At 38.1% G+C, this 18246-nt stretch overlaps 1 protein-coding gene across 7 annotated transcripts in view; it reads left to right on the top strand.

The window, feature by feature from the left end:
* Nucleotides 1-18246, top strand: part of PRKDC (protein kinase, DNA-activated, catalytic subunit) — a 243636-nt gene that overhangs the window by 71616 nt on the left and 153774 nt on the right. For all 7 annotated transcript variants that reach the window (XM_032316858.1, XM_032316859.1, XM_032316857.1 and 4 more), the window contains 6 exons: nucleotides 2608-2862; nucleotides 14070-14293; nucleotides 15031-15242; nucleotides 15642-15774; nucleotides 16238-16396; nucleotides 17220-17423. In XM_032316858.1, coding sequence (XP_032172749.1) covers nucleotides 2608-2862; nucleotides 14070-14293; nucleotides 15031-15242; nucleotides 15642-15774; nucleotides 16238-16396; nucleotides 17220-17423 — 1187 coding nt within the window. The remainder of the gene's footprint in view (nucleotides 1-2607; nucleotides 2863-14069; nucleotides 14294-15030; nucleotides 15243-15641; nucleotides 15775-16237; nucleotides 16397-17219; nucleotides 17424-18246) is intronic.

Below are 18246 nucleotides of genomic sequence, written 5' to 3'. Positions count from 1 at the left end.
CACTACAGAACATGAGGAAGAGCCATTTCTTTTTAGAAAATAGGGTGGAGTACCACTTTGGGGCTTTTTTCTCATAGAAGAAGAGGTAACAATTATTTGGTATAGTTCTAAAACTTAGAAGATTCTATATTGTGTTATGTTATGGAATGTGTTACGATGTTATATGCTATAGATTTATATAGCATATATTGCAATTGTATTAGAAATATTTATCTATATTTGTCTACTATGATTTTATATATATAGTGGTATTGTGTATTTGGATTTTTAATGTAGAGTATTATGTAAAAAACACCACTAGTATTTTATATTTGCTTATTGCTTTTAGTTAATAAAATTAGTCTTACACGTTGTCATTCTTACAACATGCTTATAAAGTCCATGAAGGTTGGATAGGGTGGAAGCATGCGGCATGTTTTCCTTATTGTTAAATGAAACTGTGGCCCAGATATTATATGGGTGGAACTACTAGTTGGCAGAGGCTACCTCCCTCCCAGTTGGATCTCTGACTCTCCTGCAGCACATGCAATTTCTAGTGATGTCAGGTTGACTGACCCAGACATTTCTATTGTTCTTCTCAGTTGCCTACAATAGAGACCTCGAATATTTTCAATGAGATAAGTAGAGCTCTGCTTCTCAGAATTTCTGTTACACAAAGGATGCCAAGTAGTAGGTGCACCTAGCCCTGCTGCCAAAATATACTTTGTATAAAAGGAATGAACATTTCTTCACTATGCTCCTCTCTGCCCTCCGATGTTGCATCCACCTTTCTCTCTATCTTTTCCCCCAGTGGTTTCTTTTTTTTTTTCCTAGGTTTTTTATTTTAATTCCAGTTAGTTAACATACAGTGTCATATTAGTTTCAGGTATCCAATATAGTAATGCAATACTTCTGTATATTATCTTTTGGTCATCATGTCAAGTACACTCCTAATCCCCACCACCAGTTTAACTGATCCTTCCAACCCCACTCCTGTCTGGTAACCATCAGTTTGTTCTTCATAGTTAAGAGTCTGTTCCTTGGTTTGCCTCTTTTTGCCCCCATATGTTTGTTTGTTTTGTTGTTCTTTGTTTTAAGATTTTATTTATTTGAGAGAGAGCATAAGCATGGTAGAGGCAGACGGAGAAGCAGACCCCACTGAGCAGGGAGCCCAACGGACTCGATCCCAGACCCAAGGATCTTGATCTGAGCTAAAGGCAAACATTTAAACGGATGGAGCTACCTAGGCTCCTCTGTTTTTTGTTTGTTTCTTAAATTCCACCTATAAGTGAAGTTATATGGTGTTTGTCTTTTTCTGACTTACTTGCCTAACATAATACTCTCTAGCTCTATCTATGTAATTGTAAATGGCAAGATTTCGCTCTTTTTTATGTCTGAGTAATATTTATACCATATCTTCCTTATCCACCCATCAGTTGATGGACACGTGAGCTGCTTCTATGTCTTGGTTGTAAACAGTGCTGCCCTCAGTGGTTTGTGTTTGTGTGTTATTTATTTTTTCTTTAAGAAGGGGTGGGAGCGGTGGAGGAAGAGAGAATTTTCAATAGGCTTTACACCCAGTGTGGAACCCAACACGGGGAGTCTTTCGATCCCACAACCCTGAGATCATGACCTGTGCCAAAATCAAGAGTCAGACACTTATCCTACTGAGCCACAAAGGGGCCCACCCACGGTGGTTTTTAAGGGACAATGTTATGTGTCTCTTTAGATCAGAAGTCCTGTGTCCTGTATGCACACTGTTGTTGGGGGTGCTAGGCAACACCCAGATCAGTGGGCCATAATGACAGGTACAGACATTTCCCTAGGACATGTGTCAAGGGCTTCGGACTGCTGAGGCTCATGTTGGACAGAAAGCCATGGTGACAGCAGCCATCGTTCAGAGGAGGAGAGTGAGAAGGAGGCAGGGATTTGGGACAGTTCCCTGCAATCCAGATGTGATTTCCCAGGTCTGTTTCTTGGTCCCCATGTTCCCTTTTATCATCTTCTTTCTCTACACCTGTCTCTCTGTCCTTTTTTCTCTTCTAGGACTCAGCTAACATTCACGATAGAACTTAAATAATATTTTTATTCTTTATTTTCTTTTTCAATATTTAGTGAAAATAATGGATGTTTAATAGTGCTCTCTAAAGCAAACTGGAAAAGATGATATTAAATCTTTCACTTATATAGTGCTGATAGGTGTATTTTAACACAGTAGGAAAACTATTTCTTCTTTTTACTACATCAGAAATACATTAGTGTTTTGCATTCTTCTCTAACTGCTTTAGAATCAGGATGATTTGACTTTTTGAGAGTCCCTGAGTTCAGAGCATACAAAATACAATTCAGTGTTTCTTCTTTAGAAAATGATTAATACCTAAGGGAAAAATATCTTTTAAAAAGCAGATTATCCCTTATTCAGAAATGGTGCTGCTCTGGTAGGTACTTTATATGGGACTCTTATGGAAACTATATGTGAAATACTGTGATATTACCTATGTTTGTTAACATATCAGACTTCTAATTCTTGGTTTTTTTTACTATTGGGGGATGCTATTTCTAAGACTAGATTAATTTTAATTATGTGAAAGTTACTTATATGTGTTTTAATCTTGTTTCTTTTTTAAGGCAACACATCCCCTTCTTTATGGCTGAAGGATATTCTCAAGAACAAAGATACTTCCTTTCTCATAAACATATTTGAGGGGGGAGGAGGAGATTGTGATCGGCTGTCAGGCATTCTTGCTCAGCCTACTCTCTTCCATCTGCAAGGGCCGTTCAGCCTGAGAGCTGTGTTGCAGTGGATGGACATGCTTCTGGCGGCTTTGGAATGCTACAACACATTCATTGAAGAGAAAACCCTTGAGGCATCTGAGGTCCTAGGTAGGTAAAACCTACACATTACTGTGGTCCAGTTCCACCTGGAGTCATTCTGGGCAAAAGAGCAGTGTTTGACTAGACTGGCACCACTGTCTCAGAATCACAGAAACAAAGGCGATAGCAAGGAGAATTAATTTAGTCCTTGCATTCTTGAAGCTCATAGTGAGGGCAGGGTTCTGGTATACATGACAGCACTGAGGCCACAGAAACCAGCCGAAAGTCTATACTTTTGTACCCTGTTTACAGGTTCTTTTTTTTTTTTTTTTTAATTTTTTTTTTTTTTTTAATATTTTATTTATTTATCAGGAGGCGGGGGAGCGATCACAGGCAGACAGAATGGCAGGCAGAGGCAGAGGGAGAAGCAGGAGCCCGATGTGGGACTCGATCCCAGGACGCTGGGATTATGACCTGAGCCGAAGGCAGCTGCTTAACCAACTGAGCCACCCAGGTGTCCCCTTTTTTTTTTTTTTTTTTTTTTTTAAGATTTTATTTATTTATCAGAGAGGAGGGGAGAGAGCGAGCACAGGCAGACAGAATGGCAGGCAGAGGCAGAGGGAGAAGCAGTGTTTACAGGTTCTTGATGACCCTTTTATCAAATAACCTTTTGAGGTTTTCATTTGCATATAACACATTAAAAGAGTTCTTCCTGAGTGCCTGGCTGGCCCAGTTGATAGAGCATGCATCTCTTTTTTTTTTTTTTTTTTTTTTTTTTAGAGAGAGAGTGTGCAAGCAGCGTGGGGAAGGGTAGAAAAACAGAGAGGAAAGGAGAGAGAGAGAAAGGCAGAGAGGCAGAGAGAGGGAGAGAAAGAATCTTAAGTAGGCTCCACACTCAATGTGGAGCTGGATGCAGGGCTTGATCTCATGACCCTGAGATCATGACCTGAGCCAAATGAAATCAAGGGTCAGAGCTTAACCAACTGTCACCCAGGCATCCGGAGCATATAATTCTTGATCTCAGGGTTGTAATTTCAAACCCCACATTGGGCACAGAGATTACTAAAAAAAAAAAAAAAAATCTTAGAAAAAAAGTTTTGGGGGCAGTTAGGTGGTGCAGTAAGTTAACAGCTGACTCTTGGTCTTATCTTGGGTCTGATCTTAGGGTTATGAGATTGAGCCCCATGTTGGGCTCCATGCTCCATGCTGCATCTGCTTCACATTCTCTGCCCCTCCTGCTCATGCTCTCTCTCTCTCTCCCTCTCTCAAATAAACAAATAGATCCTTTAAAAAAAGTTTATGAAATAAATGAATTCTTCCTGACATGAGGCTCTGTTCTGTGATTTTAGTCCATGGTTTTTGAGTAGTATGTCTCTATTTTTCTGTTCCTTAATGTTTTTACTGTAGTATGATGACAGTGTTGCTTATAGAGGATAGAATGCAGGGTGGGGTATTTTGTGTGCTCCTTAATCCATGCTTAGAAGAAGGAGATGGCAGACTTCATCCTTCTAGTGACTTAAATGGGACCTCGGAAGTTGGATATGACTCCTGGAAGGTGTGTCTCTCCTAGAAAAGAGTATCTGGAGCAGACCATAGCTGAGAGACAAGTTGCTCTAGGCTTCGAGGTTGTCTAAGCAGGCTGTTTTAGTCTTCAAGGGTTTCACCTAAATCCTGTCTCATGGGCTGGACATTCAACTTCCCTGTTAGATATGTTCTGTCATTTAGATGATTTTCATTGTAGTCAGAGAATCCATTCTGGTGGCTGACTAAAGAAACTACCAGTCTCTAATTCTATCAGAGTGAAGTCTGTATTTTAGGAATTTGGGAGAAAGAACCAGGCTATCTTGTTGTCCTTCTAGCTTGAAGAAGTAGGAGCCAGACATAGTGGGGAGTGTATAATGTATGTGCGTACACACATTCTGGGGTTCAGGAAAACAGATTTTATGCTTTCAAGATCTGACTCTCTAGCATGATTCTAGTATGGGATTTTAAAGGATAGGTCAGATAAGTTCTGAAACTTTAACAGCAGAGTGCTGTTAGTTCACTTGCAAACAGTACCTTAAATTTGTCGTTTTATGAGATCTCCTATATCATTTTTGAAAATTTCAACAAGAAAAAAGCATAGGAAATATGTAAAACCGTCTCCCCTAATTGCATTACCTAGTGAAAAACACTAAGTGTAACATATACTTTTCTTAACTTTTTCTGTGCATGTAATATTTTAATTTTTATTTTATAATAGTGCAGTTATTGCATGCTTTACTGTAATTTGCTTTTTAAAAAGAAACTTAACTTTTAAACAGAAACTTAACATATTGGATGTCTTTTTATGTCAGTAAATGTACCTTAAGCTAATTTAAATGGTCACATATTACTAAATTAAGCAAAGATGTCACAATTAAGCAGTCTTCAACCTTTTCATTAACCTTGTGAGGAGTGGGGGACATTAAAAACAATGTACCTTCTATTCCTCATTGCTCTCAGTTATAATTTCTGGTATATCATAAATGTGGGCATTTTAACATAAAACTGTTAGCATTACTTTAAAAATGTATTAAGGGGGGAGTCAAGGTGGTGGAGAATTAGCAGGCTGAAACGACATCAGGTAGCAGGAGATCAGCAGATAGCTTATCAAACCATTGTGAACACCTACAAATCCAACAGGAGATCAAAGAGAAGGAGAGTAGCAATTCTAGAAACAGAAAATCGACCACTTTCTGAAAGGTAGGGCCTGTGGAGAAGTGAATCCAAAGTGACAGGAAGATAGACTGTGGTGGGGAAGGGCCAGCTCCCGGCAAGCAGCGGAGCAACGGAGCACAAAATCAGAACTTTTAAAAGTCTGCACCACTGAGGGACATCACTCCAGAGACTATTCCGGGGTGAAACCCACCCGGGGACAGCGTGGTCTCAGTCCTGCAGGGTCACAGAAGGATTGGAGGTATCTGAGTGTTGCAGAGCTCACAGGTATTAAAGGAGGGAAGCTGGCTACAAAGATAGAGCCGAGAAGTGAGCTCTCAACTCGGGGTTACCTTAAATTGTGATCTGTGGCAGAGGCCACTGCTCTGTGAGATCGGGAGACACCCCTGGAAGAGTGCAGGGATCTGTGGGGTTTGGAGACTCAGGTGGGGCTGTGTGCCAGAGACAGAGACACTTGGTCACAGGCTGGATGAGCTCGTAGCGCAGCCGGAGGCTAGGGAGACAGGAGTGATTGAGCGCTTTACTCTGAGGGCGCACTGAGGTAGGGCCCCAAGCTCTCAGCTCCTCTGGGCTGGAGATTGGGAGGCCGCCATTTTCATTCCCATCCTCCGGAACTCTACAGAAAGCGCTCAGGGAACAAAAACTCCCGAAAGCCAACCAGAGTGGATTACGTAGCCTGGCCCCTGGTAAGAGCGGTACAATTCTGCCTCAGGCAAAGGCACTTGAGAATCACTACTAGTCCTTCCCCAAGAAGATCCACAAGAAATCCAGCCACAACCAAGTTCACTTACCAAGGAGAATAGCGGTATTCCAGAGGAGGAGAAAGCAAAGCATGGAATTCATGGCTTTCGCCCCATGATTCTTTAGTCTTGCAAAGTTAATTAATTTTTTGTAATTTTATTTTTCTCTTCTATTTTTTTTTAACTTTTACCCTCTCAACATTTTTTAACTAGTTTATCTTAACAATACCTTCAGAAAAATCTTTTTTAAAGCTTTGTTATACTCCTATTTTATCCTTCATTGTATCTAACTTTTTTTTTTTTTTTGAGATTTTATTTATTTATTTGACAGAGATCACAGAGAGCCAGGCAGAGAGGAGGAAGCGGGCTCCCTGCTATGCAGAGAGCCCAATGCGGGGCTTGATCCCAGAACCCTGGGATCACGACCTGAGCTGCAGGCAGAGGCTTTAACCCACTGAGCCACACAGGCGCCCCAGTATCTAACTATTTTTTGTATACACATAATGTTTTTTCTTCTAAAAAAATTTGGGATACAACTTCTTCTAATAGAACAAAATATACCCTAAGTCTAGCACAGGGCTTTGTTCTAATCTCCAGCCTGAGCAAATTCTCTCCACTTTCTTTTTGTTTATTCTCCCAACCAACTTATCAACACCTTTTTTAGAAATTTTTTTCTTAATTTTTATCTTTGTAGTCATATTCCATCCCTTCGTCGTGTTTACTCTTATATATGTTTTTCATTCTTTGAATTCTGGAGAGGTAGTTTCTTATAAGAGACCAAAATACTCCCAAAATTAAGTGGGTGGACCTGTTCTATTCACCAGTTGAATACATATTTTTTTTCCTTTATTTTTTTAATTTTTTAATTTTTTTTCTGAACTTCTTTTTACCCCTTTTCTTTCCCCGATGATTTGGGGTCTCTTCTGATTTGGTTAAAGTACATTTTACTGGGGTCTTTGGCACCCTTTTAGTATTTTATTCGCTCCTTCATAAATTCTTATCAGGATAAAATGATAAAGCAGAAAAACTCACCACACACAAAAAAAGATCAAGAGGCACTACTGAAGACCAGGGACCTAATCAGTACGGATATTGGTAATATAGATATATAGATAAAGATCTGTAGTTCAGAATGATAATTCTCAAGGTGCTAGCAGGACTCGAAAAAGGCATGGAAGATAGTAGAGAAATGCTGTCTGGATAAATAAAAGCCCTTTCTGGAGAAATAAAAGAACTAAAATCTAACCAAGTTGAAATCAAAAAAGCTATTAATGAAGTACAATAAAAAATGGAGGCTCTTACTGCTAGGATAAATGAGGCAGAAGAAAGAATTAGCGATATAGAAGACCAAGTGACAGAGAATAAAGAAGCTGAGCAAAAGAGAGACAAACAAGTACTGGACCACAAGGGGAGAATTCGAGAGATAAGTGATACCATAAGATGAAACAACATTAGAATAATTGGGATTCCAGAAGAAGAAGAAAGAGAGGAGCAGAAGGTATATTGGAGAGAATTTCCCCAATATGGCAAAGGGAACAAGCATCAAAATCCAGGAGGCACAGAGAACCCCCTCAAAATCAATAATAGGTCCAGACCCCATCATCTAATAGTAAAACTTACAAGTCTTAGCGACAAAGAGAAAATTCTAAAAGCAGCCTGGGACAAGAAGTCTGTAACATACAATGGTAAAAATATTAGATTGGCAACAGACCTATCTACAGAGCCTGGCAGGCCAGAAAGAACTGGCATGATATATTTAGCGTACTAAATGAGAAAAACATGCAGCCAAGAATACTATATCCAGCTAGGCTATTATTGAAAATAGAAGGAGAGATAAAAAGCTTCCAGGACAAACAAAAACTAAGAGAATTTGTAAACACCAAACCAGCTCTACAGGAACCATTGAAAGGGGTCCTCTAAGCAAAGAGAGACCCTAAAAGTAGTAGATCAGAAAGGAACAGAGTCAATATACAGTAACAGTCACCTTACAGGCAATACAATGGCACTTAATTCATATCTCTCAATAGTTACCCTGAATGTAAATGGGCTAAGTGCCCCAATCAAAAGACACAGGGTATCAGAATGGATAAAAAACCAAAACCCATCAATATGCTGTCTACAAGAAACTCATTTTAGACCCAAAGACACCTCCAGATTCAAAGTGAGGGGGTGGAAAACAATTTACCATGCTAATAGACGTCAAAAGAAAGCTGGGGTTGTAGTCCTTATATCACGTCAATTAGATTTTAAGCCAAAGACTATAATAAGAGATGAGGAGGATACTGTATCATGCTCAAAGGGTCAGTCCAACAAGAAGATCTAACAATTGTAGATATCTATGCCCCTAACATGGGAGCAGCCAGCTACATAAACCAATTAGTAACAAAATCAAAGAAACACATCAATAATAATACAATAATAGTAGGAGACTTTAACACTCCCCTCGCTGAAATGGACAGATCATTCAAGCAAAAGATCAACAAGGAAATAAAGGCCTTAAATGACACACTGGACATCACAGATATATTCAGAACATTCCATCCCAAAGCAACAGAATACACATTCTTCTCTAGAGCACATGGAACATTCTCCAGAATAGATCATATTCTGGGTCCTAAGTCAGGTCTCAACCAGTATCAAAAGATTGGGATCATTCTCTGCATATTTTCAGACCACAGTGCTCTGAAGCTAGAACTCAATCACAAGAGGAAATTTGGAAAAAATCCAAATACATGGAGACTAAACAGCATCCTTCTAAAGAATGAATGGGTTAACCAGAAAATTAAAGCGAATTGAAAAAATTCATGAAAACAATTGAAAATGAAAACACAACAGTTCAAAATCTGTGGGACACAGCAAAGGCAGTCCTAAGAGGAAAATATGTAGCAGTATAAGCCTTTCTCAAGAAACAAGAAAGGTCTCAAATACACAGCCCAACACTACACTTAATGGAGCAGGAGAAAGAACAACAAAGAAAGCCTAAACCCTGCAGGAGAAGAGAAATAATAAAGATCAGAGCAGAAATCAATGAAATAGAAACAAACAAACAAAAAAAACCCAATAGAACAAATCAATGAAACTAGGAGCTGGTTCTTTGAAAGAATTAATAAGATTGATAAACCCCTGACCACACTTATCAAAAATAAAAGAGAAAGGACCCAAATAAATAAAATCATGAAAGAACATGGAGAGATCACAACCAACACCAAAGAAATACAAATAATTATAAGAACATATTATGAGCAACTATATGCCAGCATATTTGACAATCTGGAAGAAATGGATGCATTCCTAGAGACATATAAACTACCACAACTGAACCAGGAAGAAATAGAACACCGGAACAGACCCATAACCAGTAAGGAGATTGAAGCTGTCATCAAAAATCTCCCAAAAAACAAGAGCCCAGGGCCAGGCAGCTTCCCAGGGAAATTCTACCAAACATTTAAAGAAGAATTAATTCCTATTCTCCTGAAACTATTCCAAAAAATAGAAATGGAAGGAAAACTTCCAAACTCATTTCATGAGGCCAGCATTACCTTGATCCCAAACCCAGACAAGGATCCCAACAAAAAAGAGAATTACAGACCAATATTCTCAATAAACATAATGCAAACATTCTCACCAAAATACTAGCCAATAGGATTCAACAGTACATTTAAAGGATTATTCACCATGACCACATGGGATTTATTCCAGGTTCAACATCCGCAAATCAATTGATGTAATACAATACATTAATAAAAGAAAGAACAAGAACCATATGATACTCACAGTAGATGCTGAAAAAGCATTTGACAAAGTACAGCATTCTTTCCCAATCAAGACTCTTCAAAGTGTAGGGATAGAGGGCACATACCTAAATATCATCAAAGCCGTCAATGAAAAACCCACAGCAAATATCATTCTCAATGGAGAAAAACTGAGAGCTTTTCTGCTAAGGTCAGGAACACGGCAGGGATGTCCATTATCACCACTGCTATTCAACACAGTACTAGAAGTCCTAGCCTCAGCAATCAGACAATAAAAAGAAATTAAAGACATCCAAATTGTCAAAGAAGTCAAACTCTCACTCTTTGCAGATGATATGATACTATATATGGAAAACCCAAAAGACTCCAGTACAAATCTCCTAGAACTTGTACAGGAATTCAGAAAAGTCTCAGGACATAAAATCAGTGCACAGAAATCAGTGGCATTTCTTTACACCAACAAGACAGAAGAAAGAGAAATTAAGGAGTCAATCCCATTTACAGTTGCACCCCAAACCATAATATACCTAGGAATAAACCTAACGAAAGAGGCAAAGAATCTATACTCAGAAAATTTAAAGTCCTCATGAAAATTTAAAATTGAGGAAGACACAAAGAAATGGAAAAATGTCCCATGCTCATGGATTGAAAGAACAAACATTGTGAAAATGTCTAGGCTACCTAAAGCAATCTACACATTTAATGCAATCCCTATCAAAATCCCATCTGTTTTTTTCAAAGATATGGAACAAATCATCCTAAAATTTGTGTGGAACCAGGAAAGACCTCGAATAGCTTAAGGAATGTTGAAAAAGAAAGCCAAAGTTGATGGCATCACAATTCCAGACTTCAAGCTCTATTACAAAGCTGTCATCATCAAGACAGTACGGCACTTGCACAAAAATGGACACATAGATCAATGGAAAAGAACAGAAAGCCCAGAAAAAGACCCTCAACTCTATGGTCAACTAATCTTCGACAAAGCAAAGCAGGAAAGAATGTCCGATGGAAAAAAGACAGTCTCTTCAACAAATGGTGTTGGGAAAATTGGACAGCCACATGCAGAAGAATGAAACTGGACCATTTCCTGACACAACGCATGAAAACAGACTCAAAATGGATGAAGGACCTCAATGTGAGAAAGGAATCCATCAAAATCCTTGAGGAGAACACAGGCAGCAACTTTTTTGACCTCAACCACAGCCACTTCCTCTTAGGAACATTGCCAAAGGCAAGGGAAGCAAGGGCAAAAATGAACTATTGGGACTTCATCAAGATCAAAAGCTTTTGCACAGCAAAGGAAACAGTAAACAAAACCAAAAGACAACTGATAGAATGGGAGAAGATATTTGCAAACGACATATCAGATAAAGGGCTAGTATCCAAGATCTATAAAGGACTTACCAAACTCAACACCCAAAGAACAAATAATCCAATCAGAAATGGGCAGAAGACATGAAAAAACATTTCTGCAAAGACATCCGGATGGCCAACAGACACATGAAAAAGTGCTCCGCATCGCTCGGCATCAGGGAAATACAAATCAAAAACACAATGAGAGACCACCTCACACCAGGCAGAATGGCTAAAATGAACAAGTTAGGAAACAACAGATGCTGACAAGGGTGTGGAGAAAGGGGAACCCCCCTACATGTTGGTGGGAATGCAAGCTGGTGCAGCCACTCAGGAAAACAGCATGGAGGTTCCTCAAATGAAAATAGAGCTACGCTACAACCCAGTAGTTGCACTACTGGGTATTTACCCTAAAGATATAAATGTAGTGATCCGAAGGGGCATGTGCACCCGAATGTTTATAGCAGCAATGTCTACAATAGCCAAACTATGGAAAGAACCTAGATGTCCATCAACAGATGAATGGATAAAGAAGAAGTGGTGTGTCTGTGTGTGTATATATACACACACACTATGGAATACTATGCAGCCATCAAAAGAAATGAAATCTTGCCATTTGTGATGACGTGGGTCGAACTAGAGGGTATTATGCTTAGCGAAATAAGTCAATCAGAAAGACAACTATCAAATGATCTCCCTGATATAAGGAAGTAGAGATGCAATGTGGTGGGCTTGGGAGGTAGGAAAAGAATAAATGAAACAAGATGGGATCGGGAGGGAGACAAACCATAAGACTCTTAATCTCACAAAACAAAGGTAGGGTTGCCGGGGGTGGGGGGTGGAGGGAGAGAGTGGTGGGGTTTTGGACATCGGGTAGGGTATGTGATATGGTGAGAGCTGTAAAGTGTGTAACCCTGGCGATTCACAGACCTGTACTCCTGGGGCTAATATAATAATACATTATATGTTAATTTAAAATATATTTATATTTAATGGAGCCTAAATACTGTAGAGGTTTGTTTTTTGTATTTTTTTAAAAATTTTGTTTTGTTTTGTTTTTTACTGTAGAGGTTTTTTATTTAACATCATCAGGTTTAACAGTTTCTTTAACAGTTTCTGGAAATTTTGCAAGTTCCTGAATTATTCTCACCATTCCATACCCCTGACATTTTCTTATCCTAAGTATTCTGTTTTTATGCTTATCTTTTTACTCATAATTCTATGTCTTTGTAACAAAATGGTCTATATGTCACAGGTTTCTTCTGTGTTGTATTATTATTGCATTTGTTATTAGGGCACTTTATGTTTGTTACCACTATAAGATAAACATAATAAAAATTTTGTTGAATAATTATTACACATAAAATTTAAAATTATAGGGTTAGAATTCTATTTTTGTTTTGTATAGATGTTACTAAAAAATAACTTGTTCACATAAACAAGTGTCATATTTGAATAATGCTGAAAAGCTCCTTGTTTTTCCACATTTAGCATATCTGTAATTGGAATGTGTCTTATAGCCTCTGCTCTGCTGAATTCAAGGGTATTTGGTGTTTGAAAATGAAATTCTTAATATTTTTTTTTATCATTTCTTTGACTACATAGTGATCTGTCATCAACATTATTTTTAATGATATGTCAAGTTGGCATTTTGATGAACTTAAATTTTATGGAAACAGAATTAGAAACCCTCAGATTTATAAAAGAATTTCTTTTGGGGGGCGCCTGGGTGGCTCAGTGGGTTGAGCCTCTTGCCTTCGGCTCGGGTCGTGGTCTCAGGGTCCTGGGATCGAGCCCCACATCGGGCTCTTTGCTCAGTGGGGAGTCTGCTTCCCCCTCTCTCGCCTGCCTCTCTGCCTGCTTGTGATTTCTCTCTCTCAGTCAAATAAATTAATAAAATATATATTTAAAAAAAAAAGAATTTCTTTTTGTTTTTGAAAAAAAGATTTTTTTAAAAGATTTTTATTTATTTGAGGGAGAGAGCATGAGCTGGAGGAGGAGCAGAGGGAGAGGGAGAAGCAGATTCCTTGCTGTGCAGGGAGCCTGTTGTAGGGCTTGATCCCAGGACTCTGAGAACATGACCTAAGCTGAAGGCAGACGTTAAACCGACTGAACTACCAAGCACCTCTATAAAAGCATTTCTTAGTCATTACCTTTACTCTTTCAACATGTATACCACTTCCTAAGATTGTCCCTTTGTTTGGGAGGTCTTTACCCTCTGGTACACAACTGCGGTAAGACTGAGGAAAGAAGTTTGCTTTGTCTCTCTTCCATAAGCAAGACTGAGGTAATCATGAGGGAAGTAGGGATGGGGGCACAGGAGAACCAGCACCTTCATGTTTTTAGACATGTGAGTTTTATGAAAAAGTCCTTTTGGGAGTTAATGCAGTTGTTTCCATAAAAAGACCACTGCCAAAATTTTTCTTTGGCCCCTTTGAAGGACATTTCTGTTGTTTCTGTTTCTTCATTATTAAAAAAAAATGCTAAAGTGAACATCCATATAAACAACATCTTTGTAATTCTGCCATTATTTCATTCGGATAAAATTTCAGTGCTGGATCAAAGTATATGAGCTTTTTTAACATTTGATAGAAATTGGTGTGCATACTTTTTAAACCTTTTCTGTTTGAATTTTGACTAAAAGTATATTATGCCTATACTGAAGGAATTTTACATTTATCATAGTGGAGTTAGATGGAAGCATATGTTAATAATTGAGTATAATTTTTTTTAGGTACTGAAACACAGTCTTCACTTTGGAAAGCAATGGCTTTCTTTTTAGAAAACATTGCTATGCATGATATTACAGCAGCAGAAAAGTGCTTTGGCACTGGGACAACAGGTCACAGACCTAGCCCACAAGAGGAGGAAAGATATAATTATAGCAAATGCACAATTGTGGTACGGATTATGGAATTTACCACAGTGCTGCTCAGCACCTCCCCAGAAGGCTGGAAGGTAGGTCACTCCTGGTGCTCTGTTAGTTTGGAATCAGTATTTGGCACTGGAAAAATATTTTCCAACACCTATTAAAAGTGGTTTTGGCTTTCTTAGAAATTTCCATTGCTGTAGGAGTTCTCTGTTCTTGAAAGTAATAAAATTTTTCATATATTTTCAAATTCTTATTGTGTGAATTAAATGCAAAATAGTTTTTCTAAATGTTTTATTGTATATCACATTTTATGCTACAATTGATCAAACATTTGCCTTAGGAAACATGCATTACTTGTAAATGTATCTGTCAGGCTTATTATATAAACAAAGTCTAGTCAGTCTTTCCATTTAATACATACTAAGTATCTACTGTGTGCCAGGCCCTATCTGCAGATACAACATCTCTCTAAACCAGGGGCCACAAAACCATGGTCCACAGGCCAAATCCCACCTGCTGCCTGCTTTTGTAAAGTTTTCATTGAACTCATCCAACCCCATTTGTCCATGTATTGTCTGTGGCTGCTTTCACATTATAATGGCAGTTAGTTTAGCAGTTGCAGCAGAGACCATAGGACCCAAAAAGCCTAAAATATTTATTTTCTAACCCTTTACAGAGGAAGTTTCCAACCCCAGCCCTAGCCAGGCAAAAATTCCCGGCTTCATGGACCTTACACTACTGAAAATCTAAGTGCTGACTAATAGATGTTCGTTTGTTCTTTCTTTCTTTCTTTTTTTTTTTTTCTCCAAATCATCTTTTACAGCTCCTTGAGAAGGATTTATGTAATAACAAAAACTTTATGAAACTCTTGGTGAAAACCCTATGTGAGCCCTCGAGCATAGGTTTCAATATTGGTGATGTCCTAGTTATGAATCATCTTCCCGATGTTTGTGTGAAGCTAATAAAAGCACTAAAGAAGTCCCCATACAAAGACACCCTGGAGATGCACCTTAAGGAAAAAATAACAGCACGGAGGTGGGCATTCAGATCATGTTTGGGATCAGTGTTGTGTTGGGATTTAAGATTGTAACATACTCTGGCAGTTGTATGTGTTTCTGCTATAGCCTCATTTCCTAAAGGATCTCATCATTTGTTTGAAAATCTTCTATTTAACACATGCTTTCCCTGTACCTGAAGGTAAGCAAGCCTCAGATGTGGCTTAGCCCCATGTTTATTTCCATGGCTGGATAAGTTCATGGGCCCCATGTTCATTGTTAACCCATGTTTGCTTTCCAAGGTCATTTAATGAATTTGAGTGTCAATTAGTCAATGAACACATTTATAACAGAACACGCATAATTTTTCATTGTATCCTGCTAGTTTAGTGAGATCAACACTCATTTCGTTTGTTTTTGTTTTTTTTTCCCATGGCAGCATTGAGAAGCTCTGTGCTGTTGACCTATATGGCCCTGATGCTTATGTGGACAGGGCCAAGCTGGTGTCTGTTGTGTCAGCTTGTAAACAACTTCACAGAGCTGGTTTTTTGCATGTTTTATTACCATCTCAGGTAACCACAGCCAATTTGTTTTTCACTTTTCTCTTAGCTTTATTAAGCTAATTAGTCTATATATATACATATATATGTATATATATGTATATATGTATATGTTTTAAACATCCTGTATGTATGAAATGTGCTGAAATGGGTATTAAAGAATTACTTGTGCTAGACATGTGTTAACTTAGAATATAAATATAAAAATTTATAAATATAAAATGAAGGACATTTATATTTCCAACAGTCTTTTGAAGAACTTTAGGGATGAACTAGTATTGTGCCTCTGTGGCTAAGCAATATAAATGAAAAAATATAGCATAGAAAGCAAAGTTGAGTGAACATTTTCCTGACAATTAGAATGTAATCAGTGTTAATGAACATGGATTTTTTTTTTTTAATTCATGAAAGGTAAAATTTTGTGTTTCTATAAAATATCTTACTGCTGGATGTTTCATTGTTCACTTTATTTTAGTCCGCAGATCAGCATCATTCTGTTGGCACAAAACTTCTTTCCCTGGTTTATAAAAGCATTGCACCTGGAGATGAGCGAGAGTATTTTCCTTCACTAGACCCCAGTTGTAAGCGATTAGCCAATGGACTTCTGGAGTTGGCCTTTGCTTTTGGAGGACTGGTAGGAGCAGCAGCTACATGCTATGCTATTCTAATGATGTAAATATATAGCTCACTTGCAGTGTGCTTCTAAAAATAAGAATTTAGCTGGAAGTCTAAATTTAGTAATTTGGGTAAGTCCTTGATCTGACTTCCTTTCTAAAAGATTTGCTTTAATAAAAGAAATAGGACAGTATTCTTAAGTTGGGGTTTTGTCTATCGTACTTTGTTTCCAAAAAGACTTTATAAGGCAGAGAACATTTTGCAAATATAAAGTTAAACTGTGTTGACACAGTGGCTTCCTCTTCCCATGTCTTTTGTGAACCTCAGAAGGCTGATTTGGGAGCACTCCTGGAGGATAATTTCAGAGGCACCACAAAAAGATACCTTCATGGATTATTGACTGTCCAGAGCTGGCCTCAAATAGTCTCTGCTATAGCTGAGATCTGTTAGCCAGTCCTTTGTGTTCATTCCTTCCACCTGTCTTCGGCTGCAACAGAAAGCTCTTCTTTGCACATTTGTTCACTTAATGTAAACAAATTACATATTTAAATGGCCTAAAAATGCCCTTACTACCTTCTCCCCTCAAAGCAACTATAATAAGATTTTCTGGAAATTTGGGAGAAACATGAGTCAAGAAAGATTTCTTTCCTAAAATGACACCTAGAAAATGCAAGTTCATTGAAATGTATACAATTCAAACCTGAACCCAGGCCTTCAAGTACCAGGTTCTCTTAGACATTACTGTGTGATTTTTCACTTCCAAAGTTAGCAGCTTCCCAGTAATCTTTCTATAACAGGTAAAATATGTACATATGTCATTGTACCTTTCCTTGCTTTTTTAGTGTGAACACCTTGTGAATCTTCTCCTGGACACAGCAGTGTTATCTATGCCAGCCTCAGGAGTGTCCCAGAGAAACATGGTCAGCTTTTCTCATGGAGAGTATTTTTATAGCTTGTTCTCAGAGGCAATCAACACTGAATTATTGAAAAATCTAGATTTTGTTGTATTGGAGCTCATGAAATCATCTGTGGATAATCCCAAAATGGTAATGAAATTTTTATTTTTTATTTTTACTTTTTTTACTTAAAGTAAGAACTACGATCAAACTCCATTCATTGGACCAGAGATCCTTGTATTAGCAAAAGACTAGCACACTATCTACGCTTGTGAGTTCATTGTGAAATTTTTACTTAAGTGAAGTATATTTTCTTATATAATGACCATAAAAAGATTGCCATATTCTTCAGAAATGTCTGAACAAAACAATCTCTCTTCCCGGAAGGTTTAATGCTCTTGCCAATGTTTCAAAACAAAATCAAAGGAAAGAAAACCCAACTTTTAATGAATGTTTAATAATGTTATTAACATTGAAACATTGAAACATGGATTATTTTTTTTTAATCTCTCACTCCCCCAGAATCTCTAGGCCAAATATTACAAGGCACAGGTATGTGGTATAAATTTCTGTGAAGAAGTGGTGTTGGGGCTCAGAAACTTGTCCTGAGGCCTGAGCCCACCTTTGTTTTGCACCAGCTGCCAGCTGGTTTTGTGCACTCTGTGTGCTTTCTGTAGTCGTGGTCCTTTCACAGGTTAGTACGGAGAGTCATTATTTCCTGCGTGCTATAGCCCACTTTGCCCCCTCACATTGAACCTTGGAGTATTTAATTTATAGTTGACTTTGGTTTGCTAAACTGATAAAATTTTGGAATTTAACCGAATCTGTAGACAGGAGCTGGGAACTACTAGGAATGACCATTTTAAGGGAGAATGTATAATTTCTTTCTGCGTTAAGCTTTTATTCCAAACAGTGCTTGTTGTAGGGGAGTATCTTGTGGCAGTTTGTACTAGGAATTTGTATTTAAAGTTAG

Source organism: Mustela erminea, chromosome 16, assembly GCF_009829155.1.
Source record: "Mustela erminea isolate mMusErm1 chromosome 16, mMusErm1.Pri, whole genome shotgun sequence".
NCBI classification, from domain to species: domain Eukaryota; kingdom Metazoa; phylum Chordata; class Mammalia; order Carnivora; family Mustelidae; genus Mustela; species Mustela erminea.
This window is presented reverse-complemented; position numbering and strand designations above follow the sequence as displayed.